Source organism: Macaca mulatta, chromosome 2 (assembly GCF_049350105.2).
Source record: "Macaca mulatta isolate MMU2019108-1 chromosome 2, T2T-MMU8v2.0, whole genome shotgun sequence".
Lineage (NCBI taxonomy): Eukaryota > Metazoa > Chordata > Mammalia > Primates > Cercopithecidae > Macaca > Macaca mulatta.
This window is the reverse complement of record NC_133407.1, coordinates 116,043,070-116,065,367: the sequence shown is the minus strand read 5'-3', so window position 1 is coordinate 116,065,367 and position 22,298 is coordinate 116,043,070. Positions and strand designations below refer to the sequence as shown.

General features: G+C 59.1%; 1 protein-coding gene across 4 annotated transcripts in view; it reads right to left on the bottom strand.

Moving 5' to 3' along the window:
* STAB1 (stabilin 1) overlaps window positions 1-21,509 on the bottom strand; it is a 30,138-nt gene extending 8,629 nt beyond the window's left edge. For 3 of the 4 annotated variants that reach the window (XM_015130750.3, XM_015130751.3, XM_077993010.1), the window contains exons 1-37: window positions 21,352-21,509; window positions 15,003-15,139; window positions 14,567-14,682; window positions 14,302-14,387; window positions 14,165-14,234; window positions 13,666-13,761; window positions 13,284-13,394; window positions 12,859-13,055; window positions 12,495-12,625; window positions 12,250-12,377; window positions 11,852-11,940; window positions 11,516-11,653; window positions 10,941-11,081; window positions 10,703-10,765; window positions 10,303-10,416; window positions 10,150-10,203; window positions 9,835-9,915; window positions 9,235-9,393; window positions 8,101-8,163; window positions 7,751-7,846; window positions 7,419-7,505; window positions 6,431-6,542; window positions 5,776-5,962; window positions 5,597-5,690; window positions 5,326-5,484; window positions 4,088-4,183; window positions 3,395-3,490; window positions 3,189-3,236; window positions 2,874-3,004; window positions 2,590-2,701; window positions 2,038-2,115; window positions 1,851-1,949; window positions 1,619-1,717; window positions 1,337-1,468; window positions 1,004-1,132; window positions 787-843; window positions 327-410 (exon numbers count right to left, since the gene is read on the bottom strand). In XM_015130750.3, the coding sequence (XP_014986236.3) occupies window positions 327-410; window positions 787-843; window positions 1,004-1,132; window positions 1,337-1,468; window positions 1,619-1,717; window positions 1,851-1,949; window positions 2,038-2,115; window positions 2,590-2,701; window positions 2,874-3,004; window positions 3,189-3,236; window positions 3,395-3,490; window positions 4,088-4,183; window positions 5,326-5,484; window positions 5,597-5,690; window positions 5,776-5,962; window positions 6,431-6,542; window positions 7,419-7,505; window positions 7,751-7,846; window positions 8,101-8,163; window positions 9,235-9,393; window positions 9,835-9,915; window positions 10,150-10,203; window positions 10,303-10,416; window positions 10,703-10,765; window positions 10,941-11,081; window positions 11,516-11,653; window positions 11,852-11,940; window positions 12,250-12,377; window positions 12,495-12,625; window positions 12,859-13,055; window positions 13,284-13,394; window positions 13,666-13,761; window positions 14,165-14,234; window positions 14,302-14,387; window positions 14,567-14,682; window positions 15,003-15,139; window positions 21,352-21,423 (3,942 nt within the window). In that variant the 5' untranslated portion in view covers window positions 21,424-21,509. Of the gene's footprint in view, window positions 1-326; window positions 411-786; window positions 844-1,003; window positions 1,133-1,336; window positions 1,469-1,618; window positions 1,718-1,850; window positions 1,950-2,037; window positions 2,116-2,589; window positions 2,702-2,873; window positions 3,005-3,188; window positions 3,237-3,394; window positions 3,491-4,087; window positions 4,184-5,325; window positions 5,485-5,596; window positions 5,691-5,775; window positions 5,963-6,430; window positions 6,543-7,418; window positions 7,506-7,750; window positions 7,847-8,100; window positions 8,164-9,234; window positions 9,394-9,834; window positions 9,916-10,149; window positions 10,204-10,302; window positions 10,417-10,702; window positions 10,766-10,940; window positions 11,082-11,515; window positions 11,654-11,851; window positions 11,941-12,249; window positions 12,378-12,494; window positions 12,626-12,858; window positions 13,056-13,283; window positions 13,395-13,665; window positions 13,762-14,164; window positions 14,235-14,301; window positions 14,388-14,566; window positions 14,683-15,002; window positions 15,140-19,084; window positions 19,153-21,351 lie in introns of all 4 variants that reach the window. The other variant, XM_077993011.1, reaches the window with a different exon arrangement.
* Between the last annotated feature and the right edge of the window lie 789 nt (window positions 21,510-22,298).

Here is a 22,298-nt window from a genome sequence, read left to right as displayed (position 1 = left end):
GCAAGGAAGGGCTGCACCCAGATCCCACAGTGAGGGGCCGAGCCAGGCCCAGTTGCTGCCTCTGGGGTTTGGCTGACAGAGCCAGCTCCAGACTGCCCTTTCTTCCTCTCCCGGTCTCCACTCCCTCCCCCAGGGGAGTTGACACAGGGACAAACAGTAGCCCTCTGACTTCAGACCTCTCTCCCCTCTCCTTCTTCTGGGTTCTGGCCTCACCCTAGTCCCAGCCCAGTTTCTGCCCTTAAGATCCAAACTGGGCTCCCCCCTGGGCCCCACCCACTCCCACCTCCTTCTCTCCGGACAGGCTTTGGGGGGGCTTCAGGGCAAACCTGGATCTTCTTGGCACATGTGTAAGAGCAGCCCCGGGAGAAGGAGAAGCCAGATCGGTAGACACAGCTCTTCCTGGGTGTGTCCTGGAAATGGCGACAGGCAGGAGGGGTCAGCCAGTGGCTCAGGCAGGGGCAGGGCAATGAATGGGGAGACAGACAGATGGACTACAGTGTCAGGCAGATGAGCAGAACAGCAGAAGGGTCAGAGAGGGACCAAGACAGGCAGACCGATGGGAGAGGGCAGACAGGATCCAAGCCTCGGGCCGCAAGTCTGAGGGAATCTCCCCTCAGTAGAGCCATGCCAGCCCTCCAGGCCTCTATGGGGACGTCAGCCACCCAGTTCCCTGTGCCTGGAGGCCTGGGCCAAACAAAGTTGGGCTGGAGGGTGAGGGGATTGGGCACCTTGGAAGAAGTGAGGGCAGGCAATGCAGGGACAGAGCTATGCTAAGCCCAGTCTCACCTGCAGCTGGAAGCCCTGAGTGCAGCGGAATTTCTTGGTGCAGTTTACACATTTCTCCTAGAGGGAAAAAAGGTGGGGCATCAGGCAGTCCAGGCCTGGATCCCTGCCCTTCCTCCAGGACAGGCTGACCCACGCGCTCCTCCCCATCAGTCAGGCCAGCCAGCAGCTCCCAGCTCTGAACTCCGGTGCCGGCCTTCCTCTGGCCCCAGCCTCTCACCCTCAGGGCCTCAGCGTGGCTATGCAGGCAGCGACTTGAGCCCACCGTCAGGACCCCTGACAGACCAATCAGCGAGCGGCCAGGGGCCTCCAGCATGGGACCTTCCAGTGGCACATGGTTCACCTCAGGCTGGGGAGAGGGATGGAGGCTGAATCCACCCACCCACCACCCTCACCTGGCAGGGCTATAAGGTCAGGCGGTACTCCAGGGCCGGGGGGCTCCCTGGAGCAGAGGTTGGAGGTTGGAGGCTCACAGCTGGGGACACTCCAAAGGGAAGGGATCTTCAGGGATAGGGGCCCAGGCTAGGGTCTCCTTGCTCCCTGACCCCCAAACCTGGCCACTGTGGTTGTAGAAGACGATCCAGTGGGCAGGGCCCAGGAGGGAGTTGCGGTGTCCACCCTTCCGCAAGGTTTCCATGGAGAGGGCCTCCCCCAGGACCACATGGTGCCGCACTGTGTCTGCGTCCTGGGAGAGAAGGAGCGAAGTCAGGGGACTCCAGGATAACAAGTGCCCTGGACAACATGCCGCACCCACCGTGTCCCTTCATGGTGGGATGGGAGGCTTGCCCTCTGTGCCTTTGCCCTCCCCACCATTGCCCCAGCCCCATGGCCTCACCAGGTGGCTGCTGTTGCCCTGAGCCTCCAGGGAGCGGTTGGTGGGCACAAAGATGGTATAGGCAGTAGCAGCCTCAATCTGGGACACCAACCTATGGCGCTAGGGATGGGGTGGAGGTCAGGGATGGGCATATTAGTTGTCAGTCTTGACACTGGGAGCCAACCAGCTTCCTCTGGACCTGGGGCACAGTGTCCCCTGAGCAGGCACGTCCCCTCTTGCCAGCCTTCCTTACCTGCAGCAACTCCCGGAAGAGGCTGAAGGCAGGCACCAAGTCCAGCTGCTGCAGCAACCCCTGCCCACCGGGCACATCCCCTCGGGAGGGCAGTAAGACCTGGTACAGAGCACAGGGCCTGGTCAGCATGTCATTGCTTCACGGCCTGCCTGCGAGGTTCCCTGCACACACCCTCCTCCTGCTGTACCTGGCTGAGGATGTGTAGGACACCGTTGGTGGCAAGGAGGTCAGCCACGTCCACGCTGGCATTCTGCACCCAGACCCTCTGGAAGGCAGCAGCAGAGCTTAGCCACAGGTGGGCGCAGATAGACCCTTAAAGGTGGGACAGCCCCAACAGAGAGACTGCTGGGCACACAGGCACCCACAGGTGGTCCGCAGGCTGGCCCATGAGCTGGGTCCTGCACAGAAGCTCCTCCCAGGAACTGACTCTGATCCTGAGTCAGACTCAGGATCCACCAGCTGGGCACACAGACTCTCCCCAGGGTCCGTGGTGAGAGGGGCGCTTGTCCATGTGCAGACTCAGATGGACAGACAGCCCCTGCAGGCAGTCACTCCTGGCCCAGAGACTCAGTGCCGATCAGCAATGCATCCTGAGCACATCCTTTGAGCCCGGCTCTGGGCAGGGCGAGGGGACCCCAATCTCATCCCATGGGGCCCCTGATGTGGGACAGCCTGTAGCCACTCAGGCTCCCTTCCATGCCCCACCTGTCCCCTTTTCTGCCCAGAGTTCACCACATACCCCACTAATGTTGCGAATCTCCCAGCGTGTGGTGGGGTTCAGGGTGGCCACTTCCTGCCCACCCAGCCGGGCGAGCTCCTCCTCGAAGAGTGCACCCTGGAGAAAATGGGCCCTGACAGGGCACAGTTTGGGGGGGTCATGGAATCAGGTTAGTGTAACTTACAGAGACCTTTGGGACTGGGCCCACCCCAAGGGGTGAGTGCCTGCCAGGCTGAGGACTCGCTAGGGAGGGGCTGGGTCCCGCAAGGAAGCCCCCTCCCACAGCCTGGCAATGGCGGCCCCACCTGACCAGGCTCGGCAGCATCCTTGGCTGCAACCAGAAAGCTCGCTCCTCAGGGTTCAGCTGACGGACGGCAGCCTCGGAGGGCACCAGGGCTGTGACTCGGCCATCGGCAGGAAGCGTGATGCCGGCACTCTGCATGCACACCGCGAGTAGGGGCAGGAGGAGTGAGGAAGGCAGCCATCATCTTCAGATTCCCTGCTCTAGGCTCCAGGCCTGCCCCCAACCTCCCACTCTGGGAGATGTTATATGGCACCCCTCCATCCAGGCAGGCCTCCTGGATTTAAACCCTCAACCCCAGCATTCTGCCCTGTCCTACCTTAAACCACTGGTAGAAGATGGAGAAGTGGGCATTTGCCTCCAGCTCCTAAGGGAAGGGAAAAGGCTGAGGTCACAGGACCAAGGGCAAATTCAAGCCCTTCCCCACCACGGATCCTGAGCAGTGCCCCTTTCCCACCTGAGGTGCCGGAGAGGGCTCCTCCCCAAGCACAGGGAAGACAGAAAACGAGTCTGAGCACCCCTTACCCGGAAGATGTCTCCATAACAGCTGAAGCCATCACCCCCAAAGCCAGGGGGGCACGTGCAGACCCGCTGACCTCCCCCCACTGCCCGGCAGGTAGCCTGGGGTGGGAGTGAGAAAGGGCCTCCATTCAGACCCAGATGGCAGCTGGGTCCTTCCCTCCCCCATCTCTCTGCCTGTCCAGCCACCCAGCCCCAGCCCCTGCCCCTTGCTCTGCAGCCACCCAGTCTGTGTTGGTGGCACTCCTTCGGTGTGCCTAGCCCTGCTCCCCAGGATTACTGGGCATTTGACACGAGCATTACCCACGCCAGGTGGATACGAAGGAGCTCAGGGCTGCGGGAGCACCCAGGAGGCCCTGTATCCTCTGGAGCCAGAGCTGAGAGCAGAAGGAGCTAGCCAGGCCCAGGTGCAGCTCGCAGAGGCAGGGGTGTGGTAGGGTGGAGCAAGGGCAGGGGACAGCGAGGAGCTCAGGGCAGCCAAGGACAATGGAAGCGGGGCAGGAGTGGAACAGAGAGAGGAGGCTGGGCAGGGGCAGGTGAAGTGGGACAGGAGTGACATGGTTGGATTTGAAGTTTAGAAAGATCTTAATCCTGACAGTATACAGAGAAACACCCAGAGATGGGGAGGGAGGGAGAGAGCTGCAGCCTAGGCCCACCCCAGAAAGCCTCCCCAGGGCTCTGAGCCTTGCACTCCCTTACCAGGCCGTGGCAGCCACCATTGCCTGCCCGGCAGGGGTCGATGGGGCTGCACTGGTAGCCGTCCCCGGCAAAGCCCAGCTTGCAGGTGCATCGGCTCTGGAGAGGTTAGGAACAGACGGCCTTGTCTCATGATGAGCATCCAACCCTTTCTTCCTCCATTACTTGGCTCTCTCTGGGCACTGCCCCCGGGGAGGCCTGTCCAGAGCCCAGAGGAACTTCTCCCAGCCCTACTCTCGGAGATCTGTGCTCCAGTTGGGGAGACAGAGGCCCTAAGGGGAGACTGGCTCTCAGGATGAGTCCACGGAGGTGAGAGTATTGGCAGAGAAGCGTCTGTGGACACTTGGTGCCCCTACACTTGGAGCCTGGGACCCTGCCAGGGCCATTGAGGCTAACAGTTTGTGGCAAGTGGGTAGGCATCTGCCAAGGCTGGCCCCAGGATAGTGGCTCAGATCCCACCTCCACCCCTGCCACTCTACTCAGCTGCTCTGGTCCCCCAACCAAATGCCAGTGCCCCTGGGCTTGTGTACATTGCAGGTGAGTGACCAGTGAGACCCCTCAGATCTTAGGTGCCCTTGTTTGCCCGTTGGGGGCATCTCACTGGCGCATTCAACACCTCTGTTCTGAATTAAGGCCCTAATGGGGTTTGGAGCTCCAGCTGTTACACCTGTCAGTTCTTACTGCTAAGGCCCCACGTGCTGGTGCCCAGAGGCCACCTTGGAGTTGGGAGGACAGGGAGCCCCACAGGCCTGGCCATGCAGAGGCTGACCCTGACCAGCCAGGCCTGGCCTCCCACTTGGCACGTTAGACAGTCTTCAATGCCTGTCTGAACACTGGTTCACCAGTCCCAAAATGCTCCGCATGGAAGGCTCCAGGTTCTGAGCTCCGGTGACTAGATTCAGACACTGCAAAGTTCTGGGGCTGGATTTCCATGAGGCTAAAGTTTTGGGGAGGTCACTCCCATGGGCAGGGGCTCTTCCTGCTTTGCTCAGTGTCGTATTCCCTATGTCTAGAACAGGGACTAGCATGGAACAAGTGCCTGATAACACCTGGGAAAGTAATGAGCGGATGGATGAAGGAGTGAATCCCAGATGCCACTACTCAGCATGTCAGCACTGGGTTCTCATCTGCACCTGAGGTTCCAGACCCTGAGCACCTGGCTCTGCATTCCGGGAGTCAGATGGGGCAGGGAGAGAGTCCCCCAGAGCCAAGGCTCCCGCCCCTTCTCTGCTGCACCTCACCTGCCCGGGGCCCACGTAGCTGCAGAGGGCATCGGCGTGGCAGCCACCTCTCACGTCCAGTTCACACTCATCAATAGCCACACAGACGCGGCCATCCCCACTCCAGCCTTTGTGGCATGTGCAGTGGTGGGTGCCCAGGGACCCAGGGACACACTCAGCCTGTGAGAGCCAGGACAGATAACTCAGGGACACAGGAATGTAGGCAGAGGGCTAGGGCATCCCACCTCCTGCCTCTGGGTCAGAACTCCAGGGAAGGAGCAAGGGGACTGACATTCTCTGAGCAGCCGCCGCGGTCCGGGTGGGAGCAGGGGTTGCTGGGTGTGCAGGAGAAGCCATCACCCTCAAAGCCATCAAGACAGCGACATCTGGGGGTGGGTGAAGGAGGGGGCTCCAGTGAGCCTCGGGTGCGAAAGGTCACAGGTGGAGCAGACAGAAGATGTGAGTCCTCACCTGGCAACACCCTCCTGGCTAACACAGCGGGCATGCAGGTGGCAGTGCTGGGCCAGCCCTGTGGGCCCACAGTCCCCCATGGACTCGTTGCAGAACCGGCCGCTGAAGCCGGGGGCACACGTGCCCTGCTGGCACACCCCCCCACTGCCTGGGCGGTTGTCGCAGAGACCGTGGACACAGCCGCAGTCTGTAGGGAGTAGATGGGAGCAGGGAAACTGAGAAGCAGGAGGCAGGGCTGGCCGGGAGCCAGGATGGATTTGGGGGATATAGGGGGTGGGGCAGCCAGTACAGATTTGACTTCAGGGAGGAAAAATCAGAGGTTATCTCAGACTCAATGGGCAGGCAGATGAAATGTGAGGGGGGCATTCTGAGCTTTCAATTATCCCATTCTAGTTGTCCTGATCCCAACACCACCATCAGGAAGTTCTTCAGTGTGTCTGGCCTAAGTCCCACATATTTTAAATTAAGCCACAGTTCCTTTCCTGGCATGGGTGAAGCAGACAGCATCTCCTTTCTGTTCTCAAATCTTCCTCCACTCCCCCCTGGCTTTCATCCCTCCTCCTGGGGCTTCATTTCCCTTCTTGAGAGCCCCCAGACCCGTTTCTAACCAGACCTTTTTTCTCCCTAGGAGATGGCCTGAGCCAGGACCACCCACCTTCCTGGCACTGATCTCCATGCTTGTTTGGGTTGGAGCAGATGTGGCAGGCGATGCCCTTGTAGTCTGGGAAGCAGAGGCAGGCCCCGTTGCCCTGGATCCCATCACTGCACTAAAGAGTGAGCAGGAGGCAGGATCAGTCATGGGAAAGGGACTCTACATCCCTTCTCCCAACACCCCCTCCTTTCATGGGCTGGCTCTGAGCTCTTGCTACCCATGAGAGCTCATCCTGGAAGGGATCTTCAAAATCACTGATGCCACCAAAGACCTATCCCCTAAAAGGCACCTGGCCCTGGAGGTTTTATAAGTGACATTTGCTCAGTTCAGAAACACATAACTCCTGTGTTCTATAGCCAGGTGCTAAAGTAACCCTGATGTTACAAAGTGGTAAAAACAGAACACAAAAGAAAACTACTGCCAAGTAGCCTTTTTGGAAATAAATGCCAAAGAAAATCTATCTTATCTATTGTTGTTGTTGTTATTATTATTATTATTATTATTATTATTATTATTATTATTATTTTGAGATGGAATCTCACTCTGTTGCCCAGGCTGGAGTGCAGTGGGGCGATCTTGGCTCACTGCAACCTCCACCTCCCAGGTTCAAGTGATTTTCTTGCCTCAGCCTCCTGAGTAGCTGGGATTGCAGATGTGTGCCATGACACCAGGCTAATTTTTGTATTTTTAGTAGAGACAGGGTTTTGCCATGTTGACTAGGCTGGTCTTGAACTCTTGACCTCAAGTGATCCGCTCGCCTCAGCCTCCCAATGTGCTGGGATTACAGGTGTGAGCCATTGCACCGGGCCTCTCTAATTATTTTTAATTAAAATACGAGAAATAATTTGATCCAACTTTCCATTGCCTGGATGTGAGGACCCCAAGGCCAGAGAGTGGCAGGCTTGGCCCAGACACACAGCCAGTCACTGGCCAACCGGTGAAGGAGTCCCTGTCTTCCCCATACCTCACCCCAGGAGAGGACGGGACTCACATTGCCTTTGCCATAGCAGGGGTTGGAGAAGCCCCCAGGACACTGTGTGCAGTCAGGCCCGAAAAAACCTTTGCAGCAGCCTTGTTCCTGTAAGAGACAGAGCAGGTCCAAGAGACCATCTGGGGCCATGCCCTCCCTGCCCAGGCTGCCTCTGCTCCCTGGTCCCATCTCCAGAGTGAGGGAGTGGATAAGGTTTCTCTGGGACCCTTTTCCACTGTTAGGCTGCAGTGCATCCTCTGAGGAAGGTAGCCCACTCAGCCCCAGTGTGGGGGCCCCCAAGGAGCAACAGGTGCCTAGGTGACCTGGGAGAGGGCACCCATGCCCATGCTCACCGTGACGGTTTGGTTGCAGTAACTGGCACAGCCCTTCTTTAGCACATTGAGCCCAGTTGGGTCATGGATGTAGACACACTCCTTGGGGAAGATGTCCTGGGTGGGCCGTGCAAAGCCAGTCAGCGGGTGTGGGTTCTGGGTCAGCCCCTTTGCTAGGCAGCCCTGGTCAAGGGACCTCTGCCCCTTGGGTCCAGAACTCCCACCCTGGTCCGGTGGAGCTGTGAAGCACCGAGCCTCCAGCTCGGATCTAGCCTCCCAGCCTCTGCTTCCCCAACCCACCCCTGTGACCCAGAGCAGAAACCTCAACAGGCAGTCAGGAGGCCCTGAGGGCTGGGCCAAGGGGTGCTCACCAGTTTCACACTGTTGTGGGGACACATGCTGGTGTTCAGGGCTTGGCAGTCCACACAGGAGCCCTGGGTAGGGCAGGGGCGGGATGGGGAGAGGGGTTAGTCATCGTTTATTTACTCAGCAAACCCAGAGAAGGGAACATTGAGTGGGGATTAGGGGATGAGAAAAGCCAACCACGGCCGGGCGCGATGGCTCAAGCCTGTAATCCCAGCACTTTGGGAGGCCGAGACGGGCGGATCACGAGGTCAGGAGATCGAGACCATCCTGGCTAACACCGTGAAACCCCATCTCTACTAAAAAAAAAAATACAAAAAAAAAAACTAGCCAGGCGAGGTGGCGGGTGCCTGTAGTCCCAGCTACTCGAGAGGCTGAGGCAGGAGAATGGTGTAAACCCAGGAGGCGGAGCTTGCAGTGAGCTGAGATCCGTCTACTGCACTCCAGCCTGGGCGACAGAGCGAGACTCCGTCTCAAAAAAAAAAAAAAAAAAGAGAAAAGCCAACCACAGGAAGCCCAGCACTGGTGTTCCAGGCAGGGGAGAGCAGCGGCAGAGGCCCTGAGCCGGGCAGAGCTAGAGTCTCTGGAAAACAGCAGAGAGGCCAGAGGCAGGCACAGAGTGAGTGAAAGGGGATGAAGTGGTGGAGGATGCAAGAGTTATCTCAGGCCAGGCACAGTGGCTTACACCTGTAATCCCAGCACTTTGGGAGGCCAAGGTGGGAGGATCACCTGAGGTCAGAGGTTCGAGACCAGCCTGACCAACATGGTGAAACCTCATCTCTGCTAAAAATACAAAAATTAGCCAGGCATGGTGAGTGCCTGTAATCCCAGCTGCTCAGAAGACTGAGGCAGGAGAATCGCTTGAACCCGGGAGGCGGAGGCCACAGTGATTTGGGATTGTGCCACTGCACTCCAGCCTAGGCAACAGAGCAAGACCCTACTTCAAAAAAAAAAAAAAAAAAAATCTCAAAAATGGAATCACAGTCCTGGTGAGGGTGAGTGTGGGGGAAGCACAGGTGGGTCCTTGGGAGTCTCCCACAGGGCCTCAGAGCTGGCGTCAACCTCTCCCTGGGAAAAGGATCGCCGCTCCAGCGCTGATGAGGGTTAGTGAGCAGGGTCCTGGCTGTGCAGGCGAGGCTCACCGCCACGATCTTGTGCTGCTCCTCGCTGCAGTGCTTGGGCAGGATGGGCAGGATGGTTGGGGGCAGCAGGATGCCGTCCAGCATGTGGATCACGCCATTGGCGGCCAGCACATCTACCCTCTGCAGTGGGACTCCCTCGGGTCCCAGCAGGATGCGCCCCTGCGGCAGAGACCCACCGTGCCAACCCCCAGCCTGGCTGACCTCGGCCCAGTGGGGCTGCCCGCCTCCACCCCTGCAGCCCAGTTAGAGCAGACAGGCAGCTCAGTGAGATGCTGAAGTTCCCGCCTGCCATGCCAGCCGCCTCTCCCTCAGCTCTGGCCAACTACACTGCTCCAGCCTCCGGACCCTTACTCACATGGCTTCTGCCACATGGGGCAGCCCTACTGTGTGCTCCATGCTCCTCTTTGGAGTACTCCCCCTTAACCCTCATTGGGCTCCAGCAAAGGAATTTGATCTCTGCCTGCTTCCTTCCCCATGACCCCACCAGGGCCTAGCAGTATCCTGCCCACCACGGGACTCGGAGCACACAAGGCTCAGAGGCCAAGTGGGCAGCTGGTCACTACCAGTCACACCATCCGCCCAGGTGTCCATGCACCTCACCTCCTCAGAGATGTTCACAGCCAGGACCTGGTTTGCCATGGTGAGGATCCGACCTTTGGAGATGAGCTTCTCAACAGTCAGCTGGGGCGAGGGACAGTGTGGCTTTAGGCTGGGCTCTGGCCACACCTTGGGGCCATGCCCAGTCCTGCCCAGGAGGCTCAAAGCCACTGCCTTGGTCCCCAGGCTCTGTGCTATAGCAGAACAGATGCGAAGGGAGGGGAGATGGAGAAGAGATGGGGCCTAGGGGAAGTCCAGAACCTGCAGGCAGCCCTGCTGGGTGCAAGCTGGCCACCCCCCAGAGAAAAGACCTTGCACCTGGCCATGGTTGTAGATATGGTACCGCACCAACTCCTGCAGTTTAGAGAGACCCTGGCAGGGGAGAGAGGGTTTGGCTCCTGGAGGACCTGTGGGGGAGTGTGGAGGTCCTGGTGCCCCCATACCTGCAGCCCCTTCTCCCGCTGAGCTTACCGCTGTGAAGAGGTAGATCAGGCGGCCGTCACGCAAGCTGTCCACAGCCTCATTGCTTGGGGCAAAGACTGTGAAGGGCCCAGGTCCGTCCAGGATGGAAGGCAGCCCACAGTTCTGTGGCGGTGCAAGGGAGGCTCAGGGGGCTGCATGGCCAGCCTCCACCTCTGAGTCCTGCCTGGGCCCTGCCACCTTTGGCCTGCAGGAAACTCCCACTGAGTAAGTAGGAGACATGGGCAATGGGTCTGTGCTACCACAGAACCTCAGGCTTGAGGATGGGGGCATGGGCAGAGGCCACGCTACTTCAGAACCCCAGGTCACTGTGGGGCAGAATCTGGGATAATGAGTCCTGGCCCAGAAGCCCAGAAGCCCACATGAGCTAGGGCCCCTCCCCTGAGCTTACCTCCAGGATGGTTTCAAAGCGGCTGAAGGCCTCGGTAGAGGCGAGGATCTGACCAATAGTTCTCTGTAAGGAGGGATGAGTGTGAGGGCCCCAGGGAAGGGGGTGAGGCTGCTTCAGCCCTGGGGGAGAAGCTACGCTCCAGCCCTGAGCAGAATGGCTCCTGCCCACTCACTGCTCTCTGCAGGGGTCTGAGGCCAGCCAGCATCACAGGGGAGGGGAAGGGAGGACGCTGGCTCACCTTGGGATCCCCTGGGGTCCCAGAGGGGGGCTGCCACCGCAGGCCAGTGACCACGTGGAAGACGCCATTGGCTGCTATGTTGTTGGCCTTGTAGATGTTGAACGTCTGCTGGGGCTGGTCTTTGTACTTGTAGGAGTATTTCTGGTGAGACACAGAGATCTGGCCAGATCCCATATGCCAGCCCCCTGTCCTGAGGCTCCCTCCCACCTGCACACCCTTGCCAGGCTGTGACTCCTCTTTTTTTTTTTTTTTTTTTTTTTTGAGACGGAGTCTCGCTCTGTCGCCCAGGCTGGAGTGCAGTGGCGCAATCTCGGCTCACTGCAAGCTCCGCCTCCCGGGTTCACGCCATTCTCCTGCCTCAGCCTCCCGAGTAGCTGGGACTACAGGCGCCCGCCACCTCGCCCGGCTAGTTTTTTGTATTTTTTTAGTAGAGACGGGGTTTCACCATGGTCTCGATCTCCTGACCTTGTGATCCGCCCACCTCGGCCTCCCAAAGTGCTGGGATTACAGGCGTGAGCCACCACGCCCGGCCGGCTGTGACTCCTCTTGTTCCCAGGCTGAGGCTTCTCCCTCACCGTGAATTGGTTGAAGGTGACGGTTATCTCCTGCCCGGCCAGCGTCCACCACTTTCGTGTTTGTTGGGTCCTTGTGTCCTCCAGGATGTGCTGCCCTGCGATGATGTGCTGTCTGCAGAGCTGCTGGGCAAGGGATGCCTGCACATACAAGGCAGGGAGCCAAGTGAGCGGTGGGGAGGGCCGTCTTCTTCACGCCACCCCTGCCCAAGCAATGGAGGGGACAGGATGCCTCCCAGGCCCTGACGCCTTCCAGGTTCTCAGGCCCTGGAGACTGGGGCGGCATCCAGGGGAGGAGGTGAGGGCCGGTGGCCAGCTCCACCATGGGGAGGGGCTTACGTTCATGGTCCTGGAGGAGAAGGAGGAGATGGATGGCACCAGCACGGTGAACGGGCCTGCTGTGGTGAGGATCTCCCGGCAGCCTTGGTCTGGGGGGGTAGGGCGAGGGAGTATCAGAAGGGAGTTGGGGAGACCCGGGGGGTCTCAGGAGACCCTCGGGCATCAGTCCTGGTGTGAGGGAGTTGGGGTGGGGGGTATTCGGCCTAGATTTAGGATAGATGGGGGCCTCGAGGTTGAAGAGTAGCTCCCACCCCCTGCGTGCACCCCCCACAGTTCGCTGTTTGTTCCCACAGCTCTGGGGCAGAGAAACCAGAATCTGCAGAGGCAGCCCCTCCCTCCCTGCCAGCTGTGCTGTGGGTGAGGGGTGGGGTCATGGGCAAGCAGTGGGGGTCACACACCCATCATGGCCACGGCGACCCTCAGCTGCAGGAACACCCGGCCTGTCTGAGTAGCCTTCTGCACCTCGTGGAGCAGGTGTCCGTAGCAGGCACGCCCATCCCCCACCTCGCTCTCCCTGCACACACAGCTGGGGGCCCAGGGAGAGCCAGTCAGGGTGGAGGCTGCAGCCCCCGCACCCGATGCATCCCCAAAGCGGGTATGCTTGCCCAACCTACTGTCTCTGCTCCAAGGCCCCTGTGCTTACCTGGTCTTCCCATCAGCGGTCACCTGGCAGGTGGCAGACCGGTCACAGGAGAAGGGGGAGCAGAAGGCGAAGCAGCCCGCAGAAGCATTGCTGTTGATGCTGACCAGGCCTGGCCGGCAGGTGCAGAAGGCCTGGCCCCCGACAGGGTGGGAGGGGAACATCATGTCCAACCCCAAGAACCACTGGTGTCTGCCCTACCCACAGAGCCCTGCTCAGCCCCTCCCCAAAGAGGACCATTATTCTCTCCCCATTTTACAAATGGGGAAACCAAGGCTACAAGAAGGCCTGTGACTTGCCCAGGGTCCCACAGCCAGTGTGAGCGGGTGCACTGTGGGGGCGGTTCTGGCCTGGGACCCTGGCTCACCTGGCCTGGCTTCTGGTACACACACAAGGTAGAGTTGCTGGGGCAGCCACCAAGGTTGTCAGTGCATGGGTCCTTGGGCAGACACACTATCCCATCGCCATGGTAGTTCTCGGAGCAGTGACACTGAGCCTGTCCCTTGGGGCTCACCGAGCACAGGGCCAGCGGTGAACAGGGTGATGGCCAGCAGGGGTTGGGGGCTGCCAGGGCAGAGAGAGCGCCCAAGTGAGCCAAGCACCCAGGAGCCCTGTCTCTGCCACAGCTTTCACCAGGAAGGCCGGGGCCAGCAGGTTGACCTAGGCCTTGAGAATAGGCTCCCCTTAGGGATGGCTCTCCCTCCTGTACGTTGCACTTGCTAGGTTAAAGGATGCTTTCCCAGCCCCTGCCCACCCTGAGCTGAAGTCCCTGGCCTCTGAGTCCAGGCTCACCTCGGCATTCACTGCCCTGCTGCGTGTAGCCGGGCAGGCACTTGCAGCTGGGGGCCTCTGCGGAGCACTGGGTGTTTTGGGGACAGCGCAGCTCCTGGCAGATGGGCAGCTCTGAGCAGAGTGGGGAGAGCACGGATGAGCCCAAGTCCAGGCTGGGGAGGAACACAGGGGCAAAGGGGCCCTGCCTGTTCTCTGTGACTCAGAGCAGGGCCCTGCCCTTGCTGGGCCTCTGGACAGTGGAGGTCTCAGATGACACCCCTTCCCCAACTAGGCTCCAGGCAGAGGTCCTGCTGAGGTTCAGGCCCCATCCTCACCCAGTCGGCCTCTTTTGCTCTGGCCACAGGGACCTGCTGCCCTAGGCTGTCCCAGTGGCACTGCTCACCTTGATCACAGTGGGGGCCAGTGTATCCAGCAAAGCACAGGCAGCTTCCATCCCCACGTGGCCCACGGTTGCACATGCCGTGCACACAGCTGCACACTGGGAGGGATGCACAGAGACAGATGGGACCCCAGCCTCTCCTAGGCACACACTGGGACGTTGGGTCCCTGCTCTCTGTATTTTTAGAACTCAGCTCGGGCAGGTACAACCTTAAGAGTACAGAGCTGTGATGCAGGAACGCAGGGGTGGTGGGAGCCCACAGAAGGCACTGACCCGGCCTGGGGCTCACCGAGGGCTTCCTGGAGAAGGCTTCTCAGGGGAGTAGCATGTGCAAAGGGCTGGAGGTGTGACAAAACAAAGCACATGTTCCTGAAAGGGATGTGCACATCTGAGGGGCTGGGACAGAGGCTGAAGTGACAGATGGGAGCTGGTTGTAGGGACTGCATCTGCGTGGGCCCCCAGGTGGACACTGGCCCTGCCCTCTTGCCTTGTAAGCACTCACCCGATTGGCAGTCAGGTCCAAACCGGTTGGGGTCTTGGCACTCCTGGCAGGCTGCGCCGCGGAAGTTTTCCTGGTGGTGGATGCACCAAGTCAGCGTGGCCCCTCTGAGCCTCCACCCTACCCTGGCCAGCCCTTACCTGGCACACGCAGGTCCCATTCCTGTCCATGCCATCCAAGCAGGTCCCGTGGCCATTGCATGGGGTCTCAGCGCCCCCAGGGCATTCTGTGAACCCCCACAGAACTCAGCTTTATGCCCAGAACCCTCTGCTTACCCTGACCCCAGCAGCTCTGGCCAACCCCAGACTTGGCCCTTCCCCCAGGGCAGCAAGAGCGAGGGGGCCGAGCCTTGGAGAGCTGGGGCTGGGTGTGAGGAGCGAGGCGGGATCCCACTTTCTCCCATACCATAGCACCGGGAGCCCCAGTAGCCAGGGCAGCAGGCCTTCTGCACCACTTGCTTCCGGCACTTCCGTCTGCAGCCGCTCATGGACACCATAGAGCCCCCCAGCTGTACTTCGTAGCTGGGGGCAGAGGGTGGGCAGGGTGACGGAAAAGGCTCCCACGCACAGCCCCCACCCAGCCTCCCCACATTGGCTTCTGGGGCTCCCACCCACCTCCCTGCTCTGACTGGCCCAGATGAGCACAGGGCCTAGCACATAGCAGGTGCCCCTGCCCCTTGCCTTTACCCCTTCCTCCCCGCCTGTCTCTGCCACCCAGGAGCGGCCACAGGGGCATAGATAAGTGAGTGCTTCTCCTCATTTTGTGGGCCTGTCAAGCTCCCCCAGTCCCTGCCACCCCACAGGACGCTCTTGGACACAGGCAAGGATGGGGTGGCCCGCACCGGCAGTCCTGGGTTATCTGATCCGGGAGCTCCCGAAGCCAGCCTGAGGGACACGTCTGCTTCTTGATGGCTGCGCACGAGGTGCAGGGTACATGAGTGACAAATGTGGTTTTCACATCACAGCCTTTGAACAGCACCTGGGCCACAGGCAAGGTGTGGTCAGGGGCCTGGACCCCACACCCAGCCCGACCCTGTCCTCAATAAGGCCTTACACTCCTCCAGCCACCACCTCCCATCTGCTCAGTGGGAACGCAGTGCTGATGGGAAAGCCCTGTGAAAGCTGTCTGTTACAAGTTGTTAGTGTCATAGCGAGTCCTTTTGTGCCTGGCCCAGAAGGCTCTGAGTCCACAGCCTCTGACACTAGAGAATCTAGCCACATTGTTCCCCCAGCCCATTTCAGGTGAGGAAACTGAAGCCCAGAACATGGCCATTGCCCCGTCTCATCCAGGAACAGGGTGTGAACGAGGGACTAGAACCTGGACTCCCAGCCTAGTGCTCACTTTTACCTTTTGTTTAAAGATAAAGAAACAATAAATGACAGAGCTGATGCTGTCTTGGAAGGACATGGTAACTCTATCCTCAACTCACGGGCACAGGCACGATGCCGGCTCCAGCCATGCACCGTGGGGCTGGACCTCCAGCCACCACTCTGCTCTGAGCACTTTCCCACGTTGCTACCAAATGACCCTCTCTAACCAAGCACAAGGGTTTTCTCCGCCGCCCAGAGGTCAGAGACTAAGGGCCCCGGCCCTGAGAGGCTGGCCTCACATGAACAGCTGTGTGCAGGGGCTCTGGTCTGCATGTGTTTGGGCTGGGCAGTCCCAGGGGACAATGGGCCATGCCAGCCTCTAAGGAAACCCAGGGCATCCTGGCTGGGGCCCCAGGTGGCTTCCTGAGGGAGGTGATCATTGACTTGGGACCTGAAGGATGCATGAGAGTTGGTAAAGGACAGTGCTCCTGGCCTAGGGGACAGCAGAAGCAAAGGCCGGGAGCAGAAAGAAGTGAAAACAAACGTGTGACAAGGCAGGCAGTGGCCTGAGGGGAGGCTGGAGAGGGGCTGGCAGCTGGCATGCAGGAGCTCCGTAAACCTGCACGCCAGGTTGCCTAGGTGAGGCAGAGTCCAGGGCAGCCCCATGACTCAGTTTATGGTTTTTTTTTTTTTTTTTTGAGACGGAGTCCCGCTGTGTCGCCCAGGGTGGAGTGCAGTGGCCAGATCTCAGCTCACTGCAAGCTCCGCCTCCCGGGTTTTTACGCCATTCTCCTGCCTCAGCCTCCCGAGTAGCCGGGACTACAGGCGCCCGCCACCTCGCCCGGCTAGTTTTTTGTATTATTATTTAGTAGAGACGGGGTTTCACCGTGTTAGCCAGGATGGTCTCGAACTCCTGACCTCGTGATCCGCCCGTCTCGGCCTCCCAAAGTGCTGGGATTACAGGCTTGAGCCACCACGCCCGGCCAGTTTATGGTTTTTTGTCTTTGAGAAAGGGTCTCGCTCTGTTGCCCTGGCTGGAGTGTAGTGGTGTGACCATAGTTCACTGTAATCTTGAACTCCTGGGCTCAGGCGATTCTCCTGCCTCAGCCTCCCAAGTAGCTGGGACTACAGGCATGTGCCACTGTGCCTGGCCAGTTTGTTTTAAATTGGCCCTCTGGCTGCTGCCTGGGGAACAGAGTCGTGGGGGCAGGCGTAGGTGGGAAAGAGGCCATCATCACCTGCAGGTGGCTTGGGCCAAGGCAGGGATGGTGGAAATGGATTGGGAGATATTTGAGAGGGCTTGGGGTGGTGAGATGAATTGGGAGAAGGTCTCAGCAACTGGGTGGGGCATGAAAGATGTGAGGAGTCCAGCCTGCCACCACGGCATGGGCACAAGGATGCTGACAAAAGTCCCAGGCCTGGAGTCCCATTCACTGGCCTGCCATAGCTCCTGGACGTCCACCAGCCTTCTACGGCAACAAAGTCCCAGCAACCTTCAGCACTGAACCCAGGAGGCGTGAAGCTAAACTCCCAGTTCTAGTGGGAGGAAGGTGCATAGGGAAGGGCATGGAGTGGAGGGAGTTGTTTGGGAGGCTTAGGGCACGGCCCAGAGAAGCAGAGATGTTCTCATCTTGAAAAACGCTGACCACACTGTGGTCCAAAAGGAGTGACCCCAGAACATCCCTTTCCTGGAATAATTAACAGATGTGTGGCTTCTCAAAGCAAGAGAAAAGGAGAAATGGTGCCCCTAACACTTTATTATGGCAAATGCCAGGGCCCCAGAGCCTCTGTGCTACCGTGATTTGGCCTTTTCCGCTCATGCCTCTGCGGTCTGCAAACAGGGAAGTTGCTCAGAGCAGCCTGTGTCGAGTGGTGGAGCTGGGATGTTGTGGTCTCGTTCCCCGTCCTGAGGCTCGCCTTTGCTGAGCCAGGGAGAGACTAGGAAATTGGGTAACTTGAGGGCTGAGCAGCTGCTGGCTCAGGGCAGAGGCTTGGCAGGAGATAGGCTCCCCTCAAAGCCACCTGGCCAGCTGAGCAAAGCTGCCAGCGCGTCACCATTCTGGCTGTGGACCAGCTCTTGGAGGAATGGTGGTCAGCTCTGGATAAGGGCTCAGGCTGAGTAAGACTGTGCTGGTCGCACTCTGAGACAGTCAGGGCTAGATGGAGTGATGGGTGAGTTAGGGCCCAGAAGGAAGCGGGAGCTTTGGGGCCTGGTGTGGACACTTGCTCACAGGACCTGGGTGTTTGTAAACATGTGTAAAATGCTGATGAAGGGTAAGCTGGCTGCCACATCAGTGCTTCTCCCAGACCACAACCGAGGGGCCCTGCCTCCGCCCCATGGTCTGGAAGGAGCATCAGCGGTCTGAGCCCACATCTTGCCGTTGGTCCAGCTGGGTGGAGTGAGGCTGGATCAGGGCCTGGGTGCTGAGTCAGATTCCCTCCTTCCTGGGGGCATCTCGGGACTGAGCCAGAGCGGGTGCTGTCTCCCCCCACCCCACACCCCCCGCAGACCTGATTTTGCAATGTCTGCTTCCCACAGAGCTGCTGCTAGGGGAAGTTGAGGAGACACAAAGTGTGAAGTCTTTGGTGAGAAGGTGGATGAAGTTCTCCCAAGCTGGGACCTGGCTCATGGGGACTTTTTAAGGCTGAGAGCCCAGAATCTAAACCCTGTCAGAGAGGAAGGAACCCCAAACTTCTTCCCCCTACCTTCAGTCAGATCAGGGAGGGCGCAGGGCTGGGTTCTGGACCGTGCTCCTCTCCCACCACAGGTTCTACTGCACATGCCTAGCCGTGTGCCCTCAGTGAAAAGCTGCTGAATGGGCAAGTGCTAAGGGCCTTCCTGGAAAGCTTTCCTGCCTTGCTGCCCAAATTCATCTGCACGCCAGTCCTGTTGCTGCCCTTACTGAACAGGTGACCCGGGACATCCCTTCCCCTCAGAGCTTCCACTCCTAATACAGTTGTTCCTTGGTGTCTGTGGGGGACTGGTTCCAGGACCCTCCTCAGATACCAAAATCCACGGATGCTCAAGTCCCTGATATAAAATGGAATTGAGGCTGGGAGTGGTGGCTCACATCTGTAATCCCAGCACTTTGGGAGGCCGAAGAGGGTAGATCACCTGAGATCGGGAGTTCGAGACCAGCCTGGCTAATGTGGAGAAACTCCGTCTCTAATAAAAACACAAAAATTAGCTGGGCGTGGTGGCATGCGCCTGTAATCCCAGCTAGTTGGGAGGCTGAGGCAGGAGAATCACTTGAATCTGGGAGGTGGAGGTTGCAGTGAGCTGAGATTGTGCCACTGCACTCCAGCCTGGGCGACAGAGCAAGACACCATCTCAAAAAAAAAAAAAAAAAAAAAAAAAGGCATCAAATTCACATATAATCTATGCACATCCTCCCGTATACCTTAAGTCATCCTTAGATGACTTATAATACCGAATACAATGTAAATGCTATGTACATAGAAAACTCTGAACATGGGGCTGGGTGTGGTGGCTCACACCTGTAATCCCAGCACCTTGGGAGGCTGAGGCAGGTGGATTACCTGAGGTCTGGAGTTAGAGACCAGCCTGGCCAACATGGCGAAACCCCGTCTCTACCAAAAATTCAAAAATTACCTGGGTGTCGTGGCGGGCACCTGTAATCCCAGCTACTTGGGAGGCTGAGGCAGGAGAATCGCCTGAACCTGGGAGGCAGAGGTTGCAGTGAGCCGAGATTGAACTACTGCCCTCCAACCTGGGCAATAGAGTGAGACTCCATCTCAAAAAAAAAGTCTGAACATGTTCAGTAGATATGCCACTTTTTTTCCTGAATATTTCCTTTTTTTTTTTTTTTTTGAGATGGAGTCTCGCTCTGTCACCCAGGCTGGAGTGCAGTGGCACGATCTCAGCTCACTGCAAGCTCCGCCTCCCAGGTTCACACCATTCTCCTGCCTCAGCCTCCCGAGTGGCTGGGACTACAGGCGCCCACCACTGCGCCTGGCTAATTTTTTGTATTTTTAGTAGAGACGGGGTTTCGCCGTGGTCTCGATCTCCTGACCTTGTGATCCGCCTGCCTTGGCCTCCCAAAGTGCTGGGATTACAGGCATGAGCCACCACACCTGGCATCTGAATATTTTTTTTTTTTTTTTGAGACGGAGTCTTGCTCTGTCGCCCAGGCTGGAGTGCAGTGGCCGGATCTCAGCTCACTACAAGCTCCACCTCCCGGGTCTACGCCATTCTCCTGCCTCAGCCTCCCGAGTAGCTGGGACTACAGGCGCCCGCCACCTCGCCCGGCTAGTTTTTTGTATTTTTTTAGTAGAGACGGGGTTTCACCGTGTTAGCCAGGCTGGTCTCGATCTCCTGACCTTGTGATCCACCCGTATCGGCCTCCCAAAGTGCTGGGATTACAGGCTTGAGCCACCACGCCCGGCCCCGCATCTGAATATTTTCAATCCAGGGTTGGTTGAACCCAAGTACAGGGTGCACAGATACAGAGGGCCAACTGCATTTACCATGAATCTTAGCTACGCAGGGTGCTGGAATAGAGGCCAGGTGGCTGTGTTAGAGTGGCCAGCACTGCTGCAGCTCCATCCACAAGGAGTAGTCACAGCCATAGGTCTCTGACAAGGAAAAAACTCTAATCTGAGGCCCCTCACTGACCTCTGTCCTCACTGCCCAGAGCATGAGGAGGTGGCGGAGGCCTTTGAAATTCCCTTGCATGGTACACAGGGCAAAACTGAGTTAAGGGGAGGGCAGGAGCTCACCTGCAGGGCTCTCAGCACAGCCCTGGAGCCCTTGGCTCTTCCCCCATCGCTGTTACCTTCTCAGCCTCATATCTTCCTGTCCCCAGCCCTGGCCTGGTCCTGAAGCTGGTGAGGCCACTCTCCCTGCTGCCTCTCGGAGGGACCACAGGCATCCAAGAGAAAGCGCCTGATGGTGGCAGGGGGCCTGGGTCCCTTGCTGGAGTGCCTGTGGGATCCTAGGCAAGTCCTCCCCTCTCTGGACCTTGGTCTGCCCATCAGTGCCATGGGGATGGTGGTAGCTGCCCCAAGAGGCAGACACGCTGGGCCTCACAGGAGACAAACTACCCCCATCACCAGGGTGGGAGGCTCTTTCAGAAGCTCCCGGAGGCCCCTACCGTGGGGCCTGAGCAGACCTGCAGCCAGGAGCCTGTCACAGGGACCTGACTGAGGGGCTGGCCATGGCTGCATACCGGGACCCTGTCTGCTCGCCAGCACAAACGGATGGCCATCACAGGCAGGGGTTTGGAACATGGCTTCAGAGTGGGAATGGCCTGTCCCCGTCATCCTAGGGCTTTGGCTTCCTCATGAGGACAGAAGGAGTTGCCCCACAGCTGTGAGGATTCAAGGGGACCTGCCCGGGGCTGTGGCAGCTCTGAGGCTGAAGTGTGTCCTTGCCAGCTGCTCATAACCCCGGGCACTGGGGGTGAGTGACTCATTCTGCTTCCCAGTACTCTTGGGGCTGGACACAGGCACACACATGCACACACGTGCCCCATGTGAATCTGTAGTCCTCGGGGGTTAGAGGTGATCACATCTTCAACCCCCAGGTGAGGGCCGCGTAAGACCTGGGCCTCCGTCTGGGCCAGAAGGGTGGGACGGGCCTGCCTCTGTACCCTTCAGCTGCAGGCTGGGGAGCCCTGGCCCAGCATAGTCAGAGGAGGGCAGGCTGACACACCCCTGAACCCTGGGTGGCTGGGTGCAGACCTCAGCCTGGGGAGGTGGGCACAATAGCCAGCCCCTAGGCCTGCCCAGAGGCCAGACAAGGCGCCAGCTGCGGTTTCTCCCCAGGCCCATGCCCCTCCACGTCCAGTCCCTCCCTGTTCCCACCACCGGCTGGCAGGGCCCAGACACCGTGTGCCCCTGCAACTGGCTCACACTTACCTGCCCCCTGATGAAGACTGCCAGGCAGAAGGCCAGGAGGCAGAGCGGGAGGAGGCCCTGGGGCCCCGCCATGGCTGGTGGGCACGCTGTCCAGGACAGAGTCAGGGCAGCTGGTAGCGTAGGGAATGAGCTCTAGGAGGCAGGCACAGCACAGGCAGGCAGGACGGGGCGGGCAGTGGCCTTAAAAGCAGCCCGGAGGCCCCGCCAGCTCACCCCCACAGGAACCCGCCAGGATTTCCTCCTGCGTATCAGCAGCCTGCAGGCGGAAGGGAAGGTGCTGGCCACTGACCCCCCATGGACGGCCTGAGCCCTGCTCAGGGCTTCCCAGCCGGCACCCTCCTGGCATCACAACCTGGAAGCCCAGGCCACATGAACCCCAGGACCTGGGCTCTATCAGGGGTTCTGAAGCAAATCCAAAGGCACACGTGAGCGACTCCCCCGCCTGCGAGTCCAGTGTGTTTCATCCAGAGACTCTGGGGGTTCTGGTCGGCGGAAGGCAGGGCAGCCCCTGAATGGGTCTGTCTGTTCCTGCCTCCATCTTTCCAGCTCCAGGGTGCTCATGGGGCTCTGACTCGCTACAGGCACCTTGCTAGCCCACCAGACCTGCATCCCCTCATCAGCCCCAGCCACTCCCAAGCAGCTGGTCCCGCCTGCCAACCCCCATCCACCCTCCCTCCTTCCCTATCTGCCCCCTACTCAGCAGCCCATGCTCAGCCAGCTTGCTGCAGCACCTCCAAACCCCACTCCAGCCTGCTGGTCTCTCTGGACTCTCCCCAGCCAGGTGTGCTCCAGCCGCACAGGCCTCTCTGCTCCTTCAGTGAGCTCCCCCGTCATGTGCTGCTACCCCAGATTGTCACACTCTGGCTCCTTCTCACAAGTGCAGTCTCAGGTCAAGGGCCACCACCTCAGAGCGCCTCCCTGGTCTCAGCCTGCAGGTGGCCCTGTAC